The sequence below is a fragment of the Amphiura filiformis genome, chromosome 9 (genome assembly GCF_039555335.1).
Source record: "Amphiura filiformis chromosome 9, Afil_fr2py, whole genome shotgun sequence".
Taxonomy (NCBI): domain Eukaryota; kingdom Metazoa; phylum Echinodermata; class Ophiuroidea; order Amphilepidida; family Amphiuridae; genus Amphiura; species Amphiura filiformis.
The window spans coordinates 61,780,039-61,801,965 of NC_092636.1; the positions used below are offsets into that span (position 1 = coordinate 61,780,039).

General features: G+C 34.7%; 1 protein-coding gene across 1 annotated transcript in view; it reads right to left on the reverse strand.

The window, feature by feature from the left end:
- Positions 1-21,603, reverse strand: part of LOC140160208 (uncharacterized) — a 31,595-nt gene extending 9,992 nt beyond the window's left edge. Inside the window, exons 1-4 of the mRNA XM_072183486.1 lie at positions 20,513-21,603; positions 8,187-8,260; positions 4,427-4,545; positions 2,701-2,777 (exon numbers count right to left, since the gene is read on the reverse strand). Of these exons, the coding sequence (XP_072039587.1) occupies positions 2,701-2,777; positions 4,427-4,545; positions 8,187-8,260; positions 20,513-21,040 (798 nt within the window). The 5' untranslated portion in view covers positions 21,041-21,603. The remainder of the gene's footprint in view (positions 1-2,700; positions 2,778-4,426; positions 4,546-8,186; positions 8,261-20,512) is intronic.
- Between the last annotated feature and the right edge of the window lie 324 nt (positions 21,604-21,927).

Below are 21,927 nucleotides of genomic sequence, written 5' to 3' on the forward strand. Positions count from 1 at the left end.
TGGAAAGTGTTATCTCAGAGATTGGAAAGTCAATCTATGAGTTTGGAGAGTTAATATATAAGATTCGGGACAGTAAATCTATGGAAAGCCAATCTTAGCGTTTAGTAAGTCAATTATCTTAGAGTTTTGAAAGATAATCTAACTTGGGTGTCAGTTTGGAAAATGGAAAAGTTAACCTAAGACTTTGGAAAGCTAGGGGTTTGTAGAGATAATCTAAGATCATGGAAAGTCAATTTATGGAAAGCCAATGTAAGAGTTTGAACAGTCAATCTAAGAGTTTGGAAAGTCAGTAGTAAATCCAAGAGTATAGTCAATCTCAGAGCTCGGAGAGCCAATATAAGAGTTTGGAGAGTTAATCTAAGATTCAAAAAAGTAAAATCTATGGAGAGACCATCTGAAAGTTTGAAAGTGTTATCTCAGAGATTGGAAAGTCAATCTATGAGTTTGGAGAGTTAATATATAAGATTCGGGACAGTAAATCTATGGAAAGCCAATCTTAGCGTTTAGTAAGTCAATTATCTTAGAGTTTTGAAAGATAATCTAACTTGGGTGTCAGTTTGGAAAATGGAAAAGTTAACCTAAGACTTTGGAAAGCTAGGGGTTTGTAGAGATAATCTAAGATCATGGAAAGTCAATTTATGGAAAGCCAATGTAAGAGTTTGAACAGTCAATCTAAGAGTTTGGAAAGTCAGTAGTAAATCCAAGAGTATAGTCAATCTCAGAGCTCGGAGAGCCAATATAAGAGTTTGGAGAGTTAATCTAAGATTCAAAAAAGTAAAATCTATGGAGAGACCATCTGAAAGTTTGGAAAGTGTTATCTCAGAGATTGGAAAGTCAATCTATGAGTTTGGAGAGTTAGTATATAAGATTCGGGAAAGTAAATCTATGGAAAGCCAGTCTTAAGAGTTTAGTAAGTCAATTATCGTAGAGTTTTGAAAGGCAATCCCTCCTTCCCACTAAATTAAAGATTTTGGAAAGTCAGTTTTGTTAGTCAATCTAAGAGATTGGAATAAAACTTAGGGATATTGATCTCACAGTTTGGAAAGTCAATCTTAGGCAATTTTTCTATCTTTTAAACTTGGATTTTCAATTATTTTTTTTAGGGGGGGGGGCCTTTTCAATCTTTGGTGAGATTTGATTTTACGTCTGTATATCATAAAAATATTTTAAAACGTTTTATTGTACAACAACATTTCTTTTTTTTAAAACAAAAAAACGGTCAAAATGTTATTGCAAAATATTTTTGGCAAACATTTTTGCAAAATATATTGTCAACTCTTGTAACATTATGTTATAATATTTTGTATCAAGTTCTATAGTTGTTTAAGGGGCCATCCATAATTTTCGCCATTTTCACTTACGCACAAAGCGTGCATAACTTTTTACCCCCCTCCCCCCTCGAGTTATGCACAAATAAAATGGCGAAAATGTTGCCATGAGTAGGGGCCTACTACTGATCCAAATACATTATGGATACGGTCAGCACATATGATGCAACTTTGGTGCAGGAGAACCCACTAGCCTGAGCCTATATAAATCAAAATTAAACTGTAGGAATGGTCTGAAGACTGAAGGTCTCTTTGCAAGTTTATTTTCTTTCCCCATATTTAGATAAACTTTCGGATAAAGTTTAACACCATTCATTCTAAATGGCATGCATGGCAGTTCTTTCTTGGTCTAAAAGACTTCCACATAATAAAACATAAAAATAATATTACTTCAAACAAAATATCCGAAATCAAGGAGTGTATCCTTCCTTGCATCACAAACCATCAAAATTGGTTGGGTGAGTACATACGACTGGGTCTCAGAAAACTTACCCAGAATTTAAACCGTGTTTGTGAAATAGAGACTTGAATTTACTATTTCAACTTTTAGGAATTTTCTGTTGAAAATTAAGGTAAGATGCTGTATAGAGTGCCATAATAAAGTTTTGCATTCAGCAAAAGGTATATAATAGGACCGCTGTTTATAAAAGACTCGAACTTAATTTAACTAATATTAGAGATAAAATCACTATTGGTATATTATAGAATTTGTTAAACAATTTCATTAAAATTTTAAGCGATGAATAAAATGTTGGGAAAATATCATTATTTTACACTTTTATTTTATTTTTTTATTGCTCGAACAAATCGCCATTTTTCTTATGCACACATGCCCAAAATATTTACCCCCTCCCCCCCCCTCTTATGCCCGCTTTGTCCATAACTTAAAATGTCGAAAATTATGGACGGCCCCTAATATCAAAACATTTTATACCATTCATATAACCCTGCATTTAAACGTTTTCTGTGAAACGCTTTGTGTTTGCTGGGTATTGCCTATGCATTCCAAACAAATGGATCATCAATATGACCATATCGATATAGCTATGTAATTATTGAATATTGCTCGTGGGTCTGTATTTGTTCAAATAATGACTTCGATTAGTTTTATAGGTTCCAAAGCTATTAAATGTAAACACTTTATTAATTGTGGGGAATGCGGGATGATTTTCTGAAATGTGAGTTGGGAGTGTATTTTATTTCAGATTACATTCTAATAAGTGTTTGCAACCTATTTTTGATGTTAAAATAAAATCAATCTAATTATCAATATGATCGTCGGTGTTATTCCAAAGTCATTGAACATTGTCAGTGGCTCGTCATTTATGATTTCGATCCGAGCAGTAGTTTCAAAGCCATTTGACAGTCTTACCGTTTGAAGCTGCTCAGGCTTGCGAGCAGAACTAGGAAGGCTCAGTACGTGCTTCACTTCATTACTGATGTTTATCTGGAAAAAAAAGGAATGATTTGGCTATAAATATTTGTTCATATTCAAAGAAATTGTGACTGGTCTACAGATTGGTTGAAAATAGATTAATGTTCAACTAAGCTGAATGGGAATAAAGAAGTATAATCTTATAGATTGAAATACGTTAAGATTTATTATTAACTAGTCTTGAATTAAAATAGCGAATTAAGAAATTTCAATCTAAGTGATTTTAATTTCCATCTATGAGATCTAAATTCTTTAATCTAATTCAGATTAGCTGAATTTTAATATATATAATTATAAGGTTAACTATGTTTTAAAATCATGTTTGGAATTTCCCCCATCATGATCTAGATGTTGTTTTTAAATGTACAAGACTTGTAATAGTGATGCAGTACCGAGTAGCGTCCCAGCAAACACAAACACGTTTTAAATAAGTTATATTTTGGGTTTTGGTTTAGGTAAAAACGTTTTAATAACATTAAAATGTGGGGTTATATAAATGTCATGAAATCGTTTTAAAACGTTTTGTATGAAACACACTACAACAATATTTTTAAAATGTTTTCGAAATGTCATTGTAAACTATTTTTGCAAACATTTTTGGCCAAATACTTTGGGTTTTGGTTTAGGTAAAAACGTTTTAATAACGTTAAAATGTGGGGTTATATAAATGTCATGAAATCGTTTTAAACACACTACAACAATATTTTTAAAATGTTTTCGAAATGTCATTGTAAACTATTTTTGCAAACATTTTTGGCCAAATATTTTGCCAACACTTAAATAACATTATGTTAAAATATTTGCACCCAGCAAACACAAAAATGTTCTTAAAATGTTTTTTACAAAACGTTTTAATAACATTTAAATGTCGGGTTATATAAAGGTCGTGAAAACATTTTAAAAACGTTATTGTGAATATTTGGGCAAACATTTTTTGCAAAATATTTGTTCAGCCCCAAAATAACATTCTGTTTAGAATGATTTGTACCAAGTTTTCAAAAATGTTTGTAGAATGTTATTAAAACGTTTTTATACCCTTTATATAACCCGACATTTAAATCTTTTCTGTAAAACATTTGTGTTTGCTGTGCAGTAAATTACCAACAAATGTTATTTAATGTTATGAAACCGTTTTTACCATTAATGTACCCTTTATATAACCCGACATTTAAACGTTTTCTGACAATAACCTTTTGCGAATGATGTCGAAAACGTTTTGTGTTTGCTGGAGTAGCCAAAAGCAAGGGGAGCAGAGTGCTCCCTGACAAAAAATGAAAGAAAAGTGCCCTCTGACAAAAAAATTAAGAGAAAATAGGGAAAGCAAAAGAAAAGGGGAAAGGAGCCCGTTTCCCACCAAAATCCAACCCGATCATGGGCCAAAATTGTGTAAATGCTCGCTATACGCACTCATATAATCATCCCAATAATGCCGGCCTTTTTTTTTTCTTTTTTTTTTTTTTTGGAAAATAACGGTAACAATAAAAATCATACAATTACAATTTCGCTTTTTAGAAAAGAATAACAGAGATCACAGCAACAATGTTATACGATGTGGAATCCGTAACATATTGGCTAACAGAAAAACCTTACTCAATTTCTTTACTAGTTTGGGCTCAAAGTTCAAACGCTATGCTCAATTCACTAAATCGTTCATACTTACCTCCTTTTTTGGCTCGGTAATCTCTGGGATCAAATGAGAGTCCAGAATGCTTGTAAGCATCTGTCTCAATATCATTTGCTATTTCAGTAAATGTCATCACCTCTCGGTTTTCACTCTTGGGCCTGGAAGAAAACAATCAGATGATTTGTTTTAGCTTGTTTTATTCATAATCTACAAAAAAACAGTAAGACCGAATGGGTTCATTGCGCGGGCTCACTCGAATACTGACAGACATGGCTTACGATACCTGCGTATTCGATGGTAGGGTTATTCAGCATCGAAGTGGTTACGTAATTCTCTTGGTTACCGGATCACGCTACTTTGGTATGCCTTCGTTCATTCATTCATATTTCATTCATATTTATTCAGTACTCACATAAAAAATATTACAGCACATATGATAAAAAAATATACATTATAAATACGTATACAAGATGTGGTCAATTGCATGAAATACCAGATATAGCAACGAAATATATGGATTATGGAGTAAACACCAGACGAGTACCAAGGATAGCCCAAAAAGCCTCAATAAAATTGAGGCTTATTTCCATTGGGGTCCTTAAAGAAAAAAGAAATGGGGGAAAAAAGAAATGGGAGTGCCATATGATCCTGTGTCATATACTGGGATACCCAAAAAGGTGGCTTTGTTACATTTTGGTGTGCAGCTTGGATTTCAAAACACTGTCTCTTGAGTATTCCTTCACTTAGAAGATTCAATTAGGTCTTAAATTGAGGCTAATTTATTCTAGTTTACTCATGTTTTTATCCTGTTTTGAAGTATTTTTTAATTATTTTATTATGACGTTTGGCATGAAATGTGCCAAGGGTGGCTGAGGATTAGGGGAGGAGGATTAGGGGGAGGATTCATATCGTAACTTTGATTTAAAACCCCATTAAAAATTTGAATCTAGTAAACAAATGTATAAATGAACTCCCAAACATCTAAACCAAGTAAATAAATACAGAAGTTCATTTAAAAGACCAATACTTGCTCAGAATGATTGTAAATGTGGGAAAAAGAGGTGGGTTTACGTCCTCCCTACTCTGTGATTGTTTTTGCCCGCACTCTCTCATTTTTTAACCGATTTCCATAAAAAAGGTGTCAAAATGCTCAGGAGGATGAACCACTTCAAATGAGATGTGTAGGCAAAATGTTTGAACTACTTATTTTTTTTACTATGTAACACAAAGGTACCCCAAGTTGTGACACAGGACCATATACTTTATGTGGTGATCATTTCGATCGTGGTTCATTACTCCAGCGCGTGATCCCGTTGACATAGTAACATTACGTAACTTCGATACTGAATTATGTCGGTGGCGTGCACATAGAAAAAATAATTTGTAAAACTTCACAGCATATTATTATGTAGGCCTAATCAGGAAACTATAATGTTTAAATGTAAAAGTTTTACAGATGATCTGTGTGTATTTGACATAATTATGTTATTTAGAAAAATTTGACTTGATATTAAGGGATCTGGAATGAGCGTTTCGACAGTATTTTTTGAGGGACATGAGAGCACATCAGACATATCGAATTGCATTCTGAATACGAAGAATGTCTTTCTGATATCAAATAATTTTGATTTTTGAAATTCACGATATAATACAAATTTTATGACAAATTATAAATTTGGTATTTTTCATATTTTTGATATATAACAGTCCTCGAAGTAAATTTTATAAATCTAATGATATATTCTTAAAGTGTATGTAGCTGGGAGGAAAAGCCGACGATCAATTGAAAATTTTGACCTTTTATATTGAAGATATGGATTTTTTTCCCCAAAAGACCTCATTTTTGTTGGTGTTTTGGGAAAAAAATCATATCTTCAATACGAAAGGTCAAAATGTTCAATTGATCGTCGGCTTTTCATCCCATATACATACGCTTTAAGTATAAATCATCAGATTTATAAAGTTTACTTCCAGTACTGTTAAATATCAAAAATATCAATTTTCAATGATTTGCCATAAAATGTGTATTACATTGCGAATTTCAAAAAATCAAAATTATTTGATATCAGAAGGACATTCGTCGTATTCAGAATGCAATTCGATATATCTGGTGTGCTCTAATGTCCCACAATAAATACTGTCCAAACGTTCATACCCCAGCCCTTAAGGAGTTATATATTTGGATATAGGATTTTAAAGATATTCTTGCCTTCTATGGGTTTGAAATGTATCATACTATGTCGTTGGTAAGTTAAAAGACATATCTCAGCAAACACAAAACGTTTTTGAAAACATTCGCAAATGGTTAGAAAAGGCTGCCATAAAACGTTGAGCCTAAATGTTGGGTTACATAAAGGTATTAAGGGTATAACACGTTTTAACATAGTCAAAAACATTTTTGAAAACTTGTTATTTAAGTGTTGACAACATATTTTACAATAACATTTTGACAACATTTCAACACATATGTTGTAGTATTGTTCCTATAAAACGTTTTCACCAAATCCAACAATTTGTGTAAAACGTTTTAATGATTTGCTGGGATTTATCAATTGCTTCACAAATTGAGTAGGCCTCCAGTTGGTCTAATGATCTGACCAGTCTCCACTGCACATCAACGACCTCACTCATTAATATATCGATCACTGCATCCCAGATCCAATCATAATTAATGTTAAACATCTCTTAATGGGAAACAAATTAATGTCAAATTTGTTCAGCAATCAGCCAATTGTTTGTCCTTTATTCAAATCGATATTTTTGGACGTTGGTGCCTTCTCTGCTGTAATTAGTTTAGTACATTTTATGATGTCTAAATCGCTTTTTAAACATGCAGGCCTATATTTATCCGATGAGTGAATGTTCGTAGTCATAGTTGTAAAACAGAATTTTAGAAATAAATCTAATACTTGGACTTACTTTCGGCAACTTTACTATACGGTGCGTCTGGAATCACCAGACTTCATCAGACAGCTGAACTGGTCATGGGCCAGTTCCCTGAGTCTGGTGGTTCCAGACGCAAAGTTGCCGAAAAGTAAGGTCCAGAGAAATAATTTTTTTTCAAAATTCTATGCATATTTATTATAACGTTTGGTATACCTTTTTAAAGCAAGAGGAAAACATAAAGGAATTAATGTTTTAAAGGAGGATTTCGTGATCCTAGCATCCTCTTTTTATGACATTTTTCAGTACATATCCACGAAAAAAGCCTATTCTCAAAATTTCAGTTGATTCCGATTTTGCGTTTGTGAGTTATGCATGATTATGTGTATTACACTGCTCCATAGACAATGCGTTGTAATTTCGTTCCGGTGCACCAGAACGAAATTCAAATTTCACGATATCTTTGCAAAACAAATTAAATATTTTGTACATAAACATTATGTAGCCAGAGGTTTCCAGTAACTTTTTTTGAGAAAAGTGGGGGGATGAGGCTGTGGATCACGAAATGCCCCTTTAATACCAACTTTAGGGTCTATTTATTATTTGAAATACATTTTTAGCATACATGCTAAATTCATGAAGGTACGTATTAAAATTAAAATATTTGCAAAGATGGTGTAAAAAATACTAGCGCGGCAAATCATTTATTTGCAATAAAGTGTTAGTATCATTGAAATTTATAATATAAAGAATAAAGAAGGAAAAAAAAAGAAATGTAATTATTTATTTAGTGACTTGTGATATATAACATCGATGTATTTGTTATTTTGTTTTTGTTTTGTTTTTTACTTTTTAAAACAATTGTTGATGCATTTAATATCGAGATAAAAGACTGCACCAAAATGGGTTATCTTACCTTTTGATGATATAGGATAATGCTCGTTGTACAATAACAATCATTCGAACGGCATGTTTGAAACGATCCCTTGCCTGTAATGAAAGAAGGCACAGAAAAGAGACTTTTATAGTAAAATATCACGACAGCAATACCCATATTTTTGATTGACAATTAAAAAACAATCAACAACCGAACTCTACCGTGAATGGATAAAGTAATAATTGTTAAAAAGAAAATGCAAACGCCAGAATCCAAACCATCACGTGTTTGGTTTGTGAGTCTTTATTTTGAAAGGGTTTCATTGACATCATGTCAAGTGAAACGTCCATGCTGCCAAAGTTGGTCTTTAATGTTATTCAAAGACCTGTCAAAAGATAATGTCCCAGCAAACACAAAACGTTTTCGACATCATTCGCAAAAGGTTATAAAAGGTTGTGAGAAAACATTTAAATGTCGGGTTATATAAATGGTATATTAAGAGTATAAAACGTTTTCATAACCTTAAAAACATTTTTGATAATCTACTGCTCAGCAAACAAAAATGTTTTACAGAAAACGTTTAAATGTCGGGTTATATAAAGGGTATAAAAACGTTTTAATAACATTCCAAAAACGTTCTTGAAAACTTGATACAAAACATTCTAAACAGAATGTTATTTTGGGGTTGAAAAAATATTTTGCGAAAAATGTTTGCCCAAAATATTTTCAATAACGTTTTAAAAACGTTTTCATAACCTTTATATAACCCGACATTGAAATGTTATTAAAATGTTTCGGAAAAAACATTTTAAGAACATTTCTGTGTTTGCTGGGTTCAAATATTTTAACATAATGTTATTTAAGTATTGAGACAATATTTTGCAAAAATGTTTGCAAAAATAGTTTTCAATAACATTTTTTGAAAACATTTAAAAATATTGTTGTAGTGTGTTGTCCTACAAAATGTTTTAAAACGTTATCATGACCTTTATATAACCCGACATTTTAATGTTATTAAAACGTTTTTACCTAATCCAAAAGCCAAAATATAACTTATTTAAAATGTTTTTAAAACGTGTTTGTGTTTGCTGGGGTGTTCCCAAAATACCAGCAGCAACAACAGCTATTTAGAAGGGTATTCATATCAGGCATCATTGCGACAAACACGGCGAGGCGTCGCAACTTTGCCGTAGCGGATTTTTGTACACTGCGGCAAAATTAGCGACAAAACGTTGAGAAGAAGTTAAGAAATCCCCAAACAGATATATCCTTTGGTAAATCACGCTGGAAAACCTCATGAACGGAACGCCGCGGACTACGCCAATTCCTTACCTCAGTACAGCCGGACCAAAAAAATACCTCGTTAAATAGCTCGTTAAAAATCAAGCACATATTATTAAAATGATCACATTTTGAAAGGAAGAAATAGCAATTTGTGTATTCCTCTTCATCGTTTCATGTACCTACCAAGGCATTAAACATATCGTATTCGCTATCGACCGTTTCCTCGTCAGTAACTGAAGAATTTATCGTGTCCACGGACACCTTCTTTACTGCAAATGGGCTATTAGTAGCAGCATCTCTTCGTGCCTTCCTGCGAAGTCGCGTCCACATACCGTCAACTCGACTACTGTGTCTTCGCCCAATTAATATATCATCTACCCGACTGCTTTGTCTTCGCCCACCAAGGAAAATGAGTCCGTCGTCAACTCGACTACTGCGTCGTCGCCCAAGATAGGCTGGTACTTCTGCTATTGTTGTATGAGACGTCATCTTTTCATCTAGGCTTAGGCATATAATATTCTTTTTGAGGTTTTTGACGATGCAACACCTACATTACTTCCGAGTATTTACTTCTGTCCAATTCTGGCTGCATTACGTAGACGATTATTATAAGAAAGTTTTAAAGTTTCTTGGTGCGATGTATTCCCTAACTTTTCTCTTGCGTAAAGCCAAAACTCCTGACAAACTTCAATTTCAGAGTCTATTTTCCCCTCCAGTAATGTCCCGGGTAATGTCAGTAGTCAATTCACCGTATTTCATTTGCAGATTTTTATGCTGAGGAATTCCAGGTATTAGGCGACTATGCGTACGTCCCCAAACAGCGCCCAAATACCTCACATGTGACTGTACTAAAGTGTAATGTAGAAATCTTTGTATTTTCGTCGATACCAAGGAAACGGAAAGCTGATTGACCGATTCAAGACATCATATCATAGTGTCAATACTTCCCTGATTACGCTAATATTTATATAGGTATCATTTACAGTCGTCACAGTTTTCATTACAATCTACATTGAAGAACACATCCCTATCTATAAGTACTGATAATTGTCTTCGCGATCCGTTGATAACCATTAATATACTGATAAACAGTAAGATAGGTTTTTAGATTTATCCTGCTCATCTTATACAAAAAAGGCATGGGTACCGTCTAATACACGTAAAGCCTTAACAAAAAGTAACACATCCGTTATTAATACGCACAATAATTTAGCTTAGAAAAAAGATAGTTCATTTGTGCTCAATTTGATACTCCGTGCGTCCTTAACATACTTAATGTCGGCCAATATTAACAACACAATAATAGTGCTTTTGAAGGAAAATAATTTAAAAGTTACATTTGTATTAATTTGAATGCAGTGCGTATATAGATAATGGTTTGTTTTACATGCCCCGGGTACATGCCACAACAGGCTTAACCATTGATCGCTGTCAAATCAGTGCAACTTTCACTGTGTTGCTAATACGTAACGACAGAGTGTTTGGAATTTAATACTTAAATAGGAAGCCCCGCCAGAGCAGTTCTTCTGGGGTGAACCAAACTTGCCTGATTATCGAATTAATAGTGACAAGGTTAACTCTGAATTTTACAGATGCTAATTGATGCAATAACATTAAAACATCACCTATATAGTAATTGTCAAGTTCATCGATAATCTTATCACTGATTAGTTTGATAACCAGGCAGGTTTGGTTTACCCCAGAAGAACTGCTCTGGTGGGGCTTCCTCTTTAACGACATTAGGCAAATGGGGTATCAAAATGCGCGTAAATATGCGTATTCATAACGGCTGTGTTACTGTTACTTTTTGTGAAGGCTTCTGTATAGACCAAGACTTTTCAACACTTTCGAATCTCAACCGCATGCTTGCTTCGGTTACCTGCAAATTGTCACAAATGTTGCTGCCGTATAGATCAGAGTGCTGACTACTGTCGCCGTTCTGGTCCCTTTGGATTCGGGTTATACGTTAATGGGGAATAATACCCTGATTTTCATCAGTACCCCTCTTCTTTTTTTTCTTGCAAATTTACGAACTGCATAAATATGTTCATCATCTCATGTCCTAAACTTATAAAATATCTCTACCTACAAAGTGATTTTAAACCATTTTAGAAAATCATTTTAGCCCTATATATTTTTTTTTTTGTTTACTGTAACCTAGTAACTGAGATGTGTGTTTCATAACAAACCATAATTTATTCTATTGAACATGTCCAAGTAGAATACATGAATAGAATACATTAAATCCTTTGTTATACTATCTATAGAAATGTACTCACTGATTATAACACTGAATAAATTAAATAGGCCTAATCTCTTCCACATAGACAATTTAATACTACACCATGTATGTATCTTCCATAATGTGTTGTTAGGAAAAGAGATTAAAAAAGGCTATAAGGTCATCAAAGGTCAGGTTATAGGTCAATTGGTTCAGGTCAAATTCAGGCATCAATTCTGAATACATGTGATAGTCTGTCTGTGATATCATACATGTCATAATGAGGCATCAATTTTGATATTTTGTCTGTTACTGGATATATAATGGAAATGTGGGAGGTGGATATACTAAAATACCTTGGGATGTAAATGGTGAGTACAATTTAGATTGCCTAGTTGAGATGGATTGGGCAAATAAATATAAAATAGTTACCAAAATCACAAAAATGAAGCTTACGGAAAACTACCTAATATGGTGGTATAGGTGACAAAAAATACAATCTTTTTCAACATTGTTGTAGTGTGGTTGTGATAACCTGTTACCTATGGCTTAATTAAGTTTCAGTGAAATAGTGTCGCAAGTTCAAAATACAAAATATAGCTCAACATTGAAAATAGAAGCATTTTAACCGGTTCGTTTTTTGATAGTTGTGGAGCACCAAGTTCATGAAGTCATAAAAGAAATCAGGGACCACTTATTCCCATTTTACATATCAACATTATTTCCCTAATGTGTTAGCAACACATATCCAAAATTTTAACGAAATCCGTTGATAGTAAGCTTTCCAAAATGAAGTGAATTTAAAACATCAGTGATGTACCACTTTTGGCTTATACCATTAGAAGCATGTACGCGTCATTGATACTGATGCCACCAATTGAACGAGAAGATTTGCCCCTTCATTTTGCATACCACTTTGTCCAATTTCTTTTTCTCATTTCTTCACAAAATGCAAAAAAATGCAAAAAAAATGCAATAGGTGTAGTACCCCCTTAAACTAGACCAGCTATCAAACTATGTAATTTTTATTGGATTAAAAAAATACGAAGTTGAAAATCAGAATCGAAATCGCTCTATATTTTGCGCGTTAAAGAAAGTAGACAAAGTATAAGACTTCAATAATAAATTGTAATACTTCTGGTGAGATGTCACAAGACAATTCTCCAAATAAAATATATTGATATTAATCCGCGATGTTATAAGTCCCGCCGATTACGAGCTGATCAAAGTATAGGTGTTATAACCCTCATCTGTCCGAGGCAGTTTGTGTAACACGTTAATTACCCCCACTACCCTCTGGATTTTCTCTAATGAAACGTCCAATGAATAATGCGTCTCTTCTTTCCATTGATGCCAAAAAACTACGAACATTGACGTCACATTAATTTGACGAAATATAATTGACCGTAACCTCAAAAAACCGCCAAAATTTCAGCCAACAATCATAGAAACGTCGGATTTTTCAGTATTTATCAATGGACATGATATGAAACCATGCACTATTATGTAAATGTCCATATCCCAATACCAAAGTAGACAACAGTGTCTTCGCGGGCCTCAACAATTCCGCGTATGAGTTCAAAGGATGGTCGGACAATTTACTAGAGTCGTTTGGCGCGCGGTATGTTTGAGCGCTTTTACCATGTTTACGGCGACAGGAACAAAATCCCGAGGCAGTTGCATCTACCCCCGCCCGCCCATTCGTTAGATAAGGGCAGGATGGATTGCAAATGATATCCTGACTTTCTTTTCTTTTCATTATTTCATTTTTTGTTCTTTCGCTGTTTTGATTTTTATTTAAAGATGTGTCCATCAGATATATTAAGTAAATGTCTAAAATTACATGCTTTATATTAGCGCATATCTGTCACATTTACACCTGTTTAAAATGTGGGCTTTATACGTGATCTTTTAATTTGAAGAGATATCAGTTATCAAAAATAAAGACAAATATTGTGGCATCATAGTATCGACTATTTGGTAGTAACAATATGCATTGTTAAAATGAATTGTTTGTAACTTTATGTCATACACCCTATAGTGATTTTTTAGAATTTAATCGATCAGTACGTGTGAATACTAATTTTAAGCATTTATTATAAACCGACATGACTGAAAGTGTTAGAAATAAGGGGGAAGATAACTTCTTTACAAACGCTCTGATATCCATAGCTATCATTCTAGAAACAACAACAATTACATTCAAACAAAAAATAAAAAGATTTGATCTCCCTCTCTCTTCTACACAGATAGACATGCCATAACATTGTCAATGACATTTTGCAATTTGTATTAGTACAACATAAAACCCAACGTCTGTTTTGCAATCCAAAGCCATAAAAACAAAGTATGGATCTAGTGTAATGCCAATTACGGAAGACTTGATCATTCCAATAATGTTGATGGTCGAAGTCAACTGCCATGCACATGAATGTACTAATCGGGGCCTGAGCAAAAGCGAAAATGAAATAAGGGGAATAATTGTTAGAAGGGGCCCGCACTGCTCCTCCTTGCCCATGGGCTCGAGGCTCTTGCTACGCACCTGCATGTTGGTATAATTATAAAGAAGTTGGATTATGGCATCTAGCTATTTACTTTTAAGTGTTTATATTATTCCAAAATATTAAGTACCTTTTTCTGTCGTTCTTCTTCCACCTGTGTCAGAATCCCAAAGCCACCAGCTTTACGACGACTAGTCAATGCAAGCATACTCATTCGACGAAACATTCGGACAGCTTTCAGTTTCTTGATAGACCTTCTTCGCGTCAGTTTCATATTAATTCCAGGTGTTTCGTTTTTGTTCGTCTCCATTTCTTCAGCGTCCATGATGGATGCGTAACTATGACTTCTTCTTATTCCCGTCCTGTTGGGTTCTTTTTGTTTATTACTACTGAATTGATGCATAGATTGGCTAGTTATCTTCGGTAGTTTTCCTGTCATAGTGTTCCTTCGACTAAGCTGAGGTTTGCTGTTTCCTAAAGAGGACGAAAGTCCATCCTGAATCTTTGGTAGCCATTCTATTTTCGACGATAATCTATCCATTGATGAAATTCGTTCTAGTTTGGATGGTAGTCTCTCCATGGTTGGTAGCCGTTCCAATTTGAATGGTAGCAGTTCTATTGTTGGACGTCGCTCCAATTTATTCGGAAACCTGTCCATTGTTGAAAGTCGCTCTAGTTTGGATGGTAACCTGTTCATTTTAACTCCATTGACCAGACTGTTAACTCTATTTAAGTTTTCATGGAAGCAGTTAAAGCAACAGGATACGGACTGTAAATAGTTCAATTCTGAGAAATATTGTCCTCTATGTTGTTTCCTACTAGTTTCAAAATCATGATCACCATAAGATGTTCTACGTTGTTTCATGAGACGATCTCCGATCTGAGGCCGAAAATAAAAAGACATCCGCCGATGTGAATAAAGTCATTGATTTTTGATGAAGTAGTTTACACATCGGAAAATGTTCACTTCAACTTTTGGTGCAAGTACCTCAATCCTTTATGTATTCAAATCAATAGCTTCACCTGCATTTGAAGTTACTATGGGAAATATTGACATTTGAAAGTGAGCTATATATTACAATAATTGGTTTCACTAAAAGTAAAACAAATGTGAAAAAAATCACAATAATCTATTAAGGAATGGACACTTTTTGTTTTAAATTTCCTTTTAGTTTTATAAATGATGCATGGAGACTTATTTACTCTGACCCCTACATTGCACATGCCGTTGCAGTAGTAATGGTTCTTAATATTAATGTTTATTATGATTTGAATGCAAGCAACCAACATTTATTTGTCTTCGTATAGTGAATGTCATTTTATTGCAGGTGTTTCGTCCCTGAGATTCATTGAATAACACATGTTTGAATCAAAAGATACCGGACACAAAGTAATTATTGTCATCGGAGATTCATAGAGTGTCCAAAATATGCAGTGATGTTAAATGTAACCGAAAACATTGCAACTTATTTTTGATAGGCGTAAATATGGTTCCATCTCTTCCAGCACATTACTTAATATTTCACACGGAAGATGAAATGTCTAAAATTACTTATTCCAAGATCTAGTAGTCAAATAAGCATGGTAAGTTGGCGAGTACCTCGTAATTAAGTTGCAACTTTATAGCCTACTCCTCAACCATGTCAACCAGGACCGTAAGCAGGATTCAAAGAAATATTGAACGCCAGAGCCACCTCAAATGAACTTAGGGCCTACGTCTTTCGTATAATTTGAAGATTTTACGGGCCATTTTGCTGTGGGTTAGTGTTTGTTTGTTTGTTTGTTTGTTTGTTTGGCTTTGCGATGAACGAGATCAGACGTCGGCTTTCGTCATAACTGCTCAGTGACATTAACCGTTTAACTTTCAGTCCTGATATCTGATGTCTGTGTGTTGGTGCAAAGTATGAATCCGCATCCTTCGAACCCATAACGTATATGGTCAATTCCAGCGAAAGCGGGACAAAATTCTCTCTATATTAACTTTCCACTTTAAAATGTCATTTATAATAAAGGAAATTACGTCATTGATGGAGCATATCATGTCACGTCCAATGTGCCCTCTTTGAGCATAGGCCTTTACTAGCAAGTCATACCAGGGGACAAGTTATGATGGCTTAAATGAATTGGCGTTACCCACGAATTCAAAGATAAAGCACCATATATGTCATTGAATGTCCTTCAATCAAAATGAAATTATTACCGTTAGAAAGAAGTTTGCATGATCTCTCATCATATGTAAAACGATTGAATTCCACCTATGTTTGTGGACTCTAGAGGCCATTAAGTCAATTTGGCTAATAATTTTGTTACCCGCGTATCAAAAATAAAATGATCGTTCTGAAAAATGTGAATATGCCATAAATGACTATATCATGAAACGAAGTTTCGTACTATAATTCTGAGGTCCAAGTGATTACTTTATACAAATACATTTTACCCATAAAATTCCACAAAATCAAATTTGACGTTACCCACGTATCAAATGTTATCCACGAGTCCAGCAAATATAATTGCCATAACTTTATTTAACATTTAATGACCTTGGACACTGAATTAAGTTTGACAAGCGCTTAAAATTGTAAATCGTATAAATACGTTCACCACTTTAAAAAAAATCTACGACGGTTTAAACCTTTGATACCCACGAATCACGAATAGATAACCTTGAAAAACAAGGGGAATATTTATCTTCGTATCTCTCTCTCTGTCAATTCGACAGATGATGCTCATAGGCGCTGGTGCTGCTGTGCATGGCTTTCACAAGATAGACCTCGCTATCATCCCTATTATTTCCAGGCAGGTACCTGTATTATAGTTCTAACTATATATCCCTACCTGTATACAATATCCATGCAGTTGTTGGACGTCCTCTACAGCCTTCTACCGACGACCGCGACCGCTGAATAATTTGCTTTACGATGCCGTGTTCCTTTCTCATAATGTGACCAAATGCTGAAGCTTTATAGCTCTGTTGCCACCAAGTCATCCCGGCAAGTCATTAAGTTCTCTTGCCAGGATACTCTGAGAAGTCGTCTGTATAAATGCATTGATCCATTTGCTATCATTCTTGGTTGTTGTGCAACAAGACTCGCATTCGTATGCTGCTGTGGAGGAGACCTGTTGCTCTGATAGCAAGCGTAGCTTGATCTCTGTGGACAGGCCTCTCTTCCAGATGTTTAGCTTATTCCGAGTTGTCCTCCTTGCTCGCTAATCTACGTTTGATTTCAGTATCTCTCGTTTGATTTTGATAAGCGAAACCAAGTACTGAAATTCCTTCACCTCATCCGTCGTCATCCAAGCAAAGCTCATCCCGCTGCTCTCTATCAAATACTTTGGTCTTCTTAGTGATGAGAAGCACACCTTTCTCATCACTGTACTACCTTGCTTGACGCATATCAGTAGTTTCATGCATCAATTATCCTATGTTTCCACATGTAAGCGCAGTGTCATCAGCATTTCTTTCCACCAGATAGACTCCTCCCTCATATCCTTATTAGGCTTTCATTGTGATTTCTTCTGAGTAGGCCCTTATACATTGTAAAGACTTTGTGATACAACCCTGACGAAGACCTCTTCCTTTTTCAAACCATTCTGCGTTGCCACCGCTTGTCCTCACTGTTGATTCCTGGTCTTACTTGCTGTTTCGTAGATTGAGTATCTGATCTCTTGTTCCCCTTCCTTCTCGAAAACAAGTGTATATGGTAATGATAATGGAGATCTCTCCTTAGGCCCTACAGTTTTATCTTTACTCTGTTAATTGATGATAATGAAATTAAGCTAATGGTGCAGCAGTTCGAGCATTTTTTCAAGTTACCATTTTGTTAGTGGAAACACTGCTCTACACCAATGGCCACTTCTCGCCATTGCAGATCTTTGTGATTTCCGCATCTCAGCTGTATCATGATGCAGTCATGTCTACAGTAGAATTCATCTCGACCTTTGCAGGACTTAAACCCCATTAAAAGCTATTAAACCAAGATAACACTCATTGAAACAGCTCAACTGATTAAATCGGATCTTCTCTGGTTGTGCACAAGTGTCTGTTTTCATGTGCGATATCGCAATAAAGCTGGTATTATAGCTTCAGTTGGGTAACCGATTATAAAGGAAACGAAAGGAAACAATGGTATATGTGTACCTTTGTTCACGAAATGAGACAATGGCGTGCTTTTTGTAAACCAGCATTCTTGAAAATGAGCAACATAATGATTGTTGACTTAACACGGTTTGGAAATAATTTCTTCATATTTTTGGTGTTATCTGTCGTTTACATATCCTTCCTAAAACACAAAAGTGCGACCCTCTCCAAACACCTAAATTAGCTAAAAATTTAGGACATGTTACAAAACTATATTGTCTAGAATTTTAGAAGAGTACTTTTAATATTGGCCGGTTATTTTTCACACAGCGACGTTAACTAGGCAATGTACTATTACCTATAACATTAACTAAAACACCAAAGTACGAATATTTCCAAACATCTAAATTAGCTAAACATTTAGGACATGTTAAAAACTATATTTTCTAGAACTTTAGAAGAGTACTTTTAATATTGGCCGGTTATTTTTCACACAGCGACGTTAACTAGTCATATCCCCATACTTTTAACGTAGGCTATTTGTAGAGGTCACGCATCAATGGGAAAGAGCACTGTGTATAGGAAAACGGACAGTAACTGCAGTATGTGTTGCCTGTTCCAACTTCCAAATTCACATTATTCATCTAAAACCGCAGTGCCTGTTTATCTCTGGCCTGGGTGGTGGGGTCCCGGGGTGGGGTTCATCTTCCAACCTACCTGGGGATACTAAGGGTTTTCTTGTCTTCATTATTAATAACAACAGAGTGTGACATTGTATTCATAATTCTCATTAGCACATTTGGGACTTCTATCAAGCAATAACCAGACAGTAATGTCCACATGTTGTCGTCTTTTATTAATCCTGATAATAATCATGGTTTCTTTGAAAATGCAACAAGTTTACGCACCGTTTCACTAGTTGGCAAATTGTTTTAAGCTCAAATCAATGTCATCATGGTCACTCATAATATACATTTTGTTGATGTTTTCGCGCACCGTAGCGTTTAAAGTGAGGATTATATCTATTATTATAGTTTGTCAACGTTTTTATTCCAATAAAGGATTGATTATTATACGCAATTAATTCATAATCGCATATCAAAATGTACAAGAGTGCAAAAAGTCACCTAGGCTATTATACTTCCACAGCACAGCATATTTTTATCCAAGCAAAATCTGATTGTTCTCTGAAGTTGTTGAAGTACAACTACAAGTATACGAAAGGTCTTCGTCAATCCGTCAATGAAAATCTTCCATTTGCCGTCGCATTCCGAATGATCGTCAAAGAATCGCTAATTGTTTGCTCAGTCTTCAAGTTTCAGTTCAATATTGAAGTTCATAATTTTAAGTTTCAGAAACGATTGTTCAATCCTTTATGTATACTTATCATGTAATTTTAAATTCACTTTTAAGTACAGCACCGATGACTCATGCTGATCTATTGCAATGAAGTGAATTGGTCATTGAATGTGCACCATTCTGGTATTCACTCCATGATCATGATCCAAGACCGGCACTTCGGCTTCTTACATTTTGGACGTGTTTCTTTAAGGCTATTGGCCGATCATGTATGATCAAAATGACTAAATGAAAAAAGTAGGTGCTGTTTGTACGACGTTAATTTGATCAAGTTAGAAGATCTGTTGAAAACTGCATGCTTATCCACAAAAATGGTCTGAGCTTTCGATCCCGAGTGCAGGATCTTTATCAAAGACAGAGTGCAACACAGAAACACACATATATATACAAAATGTAGACCATAGAGAAGGAATGATAAAGACAGATAATGATAACAGTATAAATTAATTCACTGGGCTGAATAGAAATAAAATGGGACGCCCATGCTAACACAAGAATGTTTTTAAAACGTTATAAACGAGTTATAAACGCATTTTGGTTTTATATAAAATGTATTAATAACATGTAATGTCGGGTTATAAAGGTCGTGAAAACATTTTTATATGAAAATAAATCTATAACATTTTGAAAATGTTAATGTAAAATATATTTTGCTAAACAGTTTTGCAAAATATTTTGTCAGCATTTTAACATTATACATGAATGTTTTGCATGAAGTTTTTAAAAATGTTTTCTAAATGTTATTAAAACGTTTTATCCCCATTATATATATAACATTTAGACGTTTTCTGTAAAACATTTTGTGTTTCCTGGGTGGTTAATGAGGAGAGAAAGGGTTTAAACGGTTCCCATAACATTAATGGAGGGGATTCGAGGGACGGAAGAAAAGACAAATTAGATTTATTTTATTAATATATTTTACCTTTCTCACTCGTAGTTGTTTATTTCTCGCCAAACGTAATCTTTTCCATCCACTAACGTTATCCTCACTTGCACCACTCTGTATCATCTGATTAAACTCCTTCACATCTTCGTCATCCAAATCAGTGGCACCAGCTTGGTCACGAATATGCACCAATTTATTCAAAACACCGGACTCAGTATTACGACGACGATTACGCTTCTTCTTTCTCACTCTTACATTACTGAAAAGTTCTTTGGATGTCTGTTGGTGTCCGAACACCAACGAAGATCGTGATCTTCTCATTTGGGCTATTCCTCTCATGTCATTTGCGCACTTTTGAGCATCCATACCTGGACCACTTGTCTGAATCAATCGAGGAAATTGCATCTTTTTGCCAATCTTGGTATCCCTGCGGTCCTGATTTCGTCCACCTTTTACTGGTTTTTTCGTAGGCAGATGACTTGTTGAACTTTTTTCAGAAGCCCTTGCCATGACCATCAGAACCACATCACTGAACTCGGGCTTGTTTGAAATTGTAGTTGCCATTTTACAATATTTGTTTTTTTTTATAACTTTCTGCCTATAACCATCTGATATATATCAGGCTTCACCTCCATGGAATAAATCAGTTCATGTTTGTATTAGTAAACCCTTGTTCTTCTAACGTGTGTCAAGGCGAAGTATAAAATGATGTTGTCTTTTCATGACGGGTTTCTTCTTGAAGCCAAAGTCACATGCCACTGCCATCACATGTATGTTTTTATGTAGTAACATTTAGTTTAAGCTCAAAATCAATGGCATAGGCTAGACCCCGCCGTGGGCTAGAGATTTTTGTCGATAGCTTGCACTCACTGCATTCCATATAGCTTGGCAATCAAGTTAAAATTCCAATAAACGATTGATTTAATCCCGGAATTTACTTAATGCTTTCATAACATAATAAACGTAATTAATTATTTATAATTTTGTAACGCATTCTTGACCGCCAACTGGTATGTATCCATAGGCCTATTACACATTAATGTATAGGCATATAGCCCATGACTGATAACTTAATGGCGGACGAAATCTAGACTTTCTCTGAACTTGTCGAAGTTAGTAGGAGTAGAAAGTTCTTCATCAAGTCAAAAAAGCGACTTCTTCAATCCGCCAAATCCTTAATCATTACCATCACATTCGATGGTCGTTCAGCGATCAAATTCAAGTTACAACTCACAGTCATAGGCCTATTTTGAGTTTCAGAAACGTTTGTTCAATGATCCTGTAATATCAAAGATACTCAAAATAAATGCACGGTAATTTCAGCTCTTAAGTGCAGCTAGCCTCAGCGCTAGTAAAAAGTAGTATGTTGATCCATATGAAGTGAATCAGTGATGATATTGATGTGCAACATTGCCACTTTTCGCTCCATATGATTAATCCATTAAGGTTAC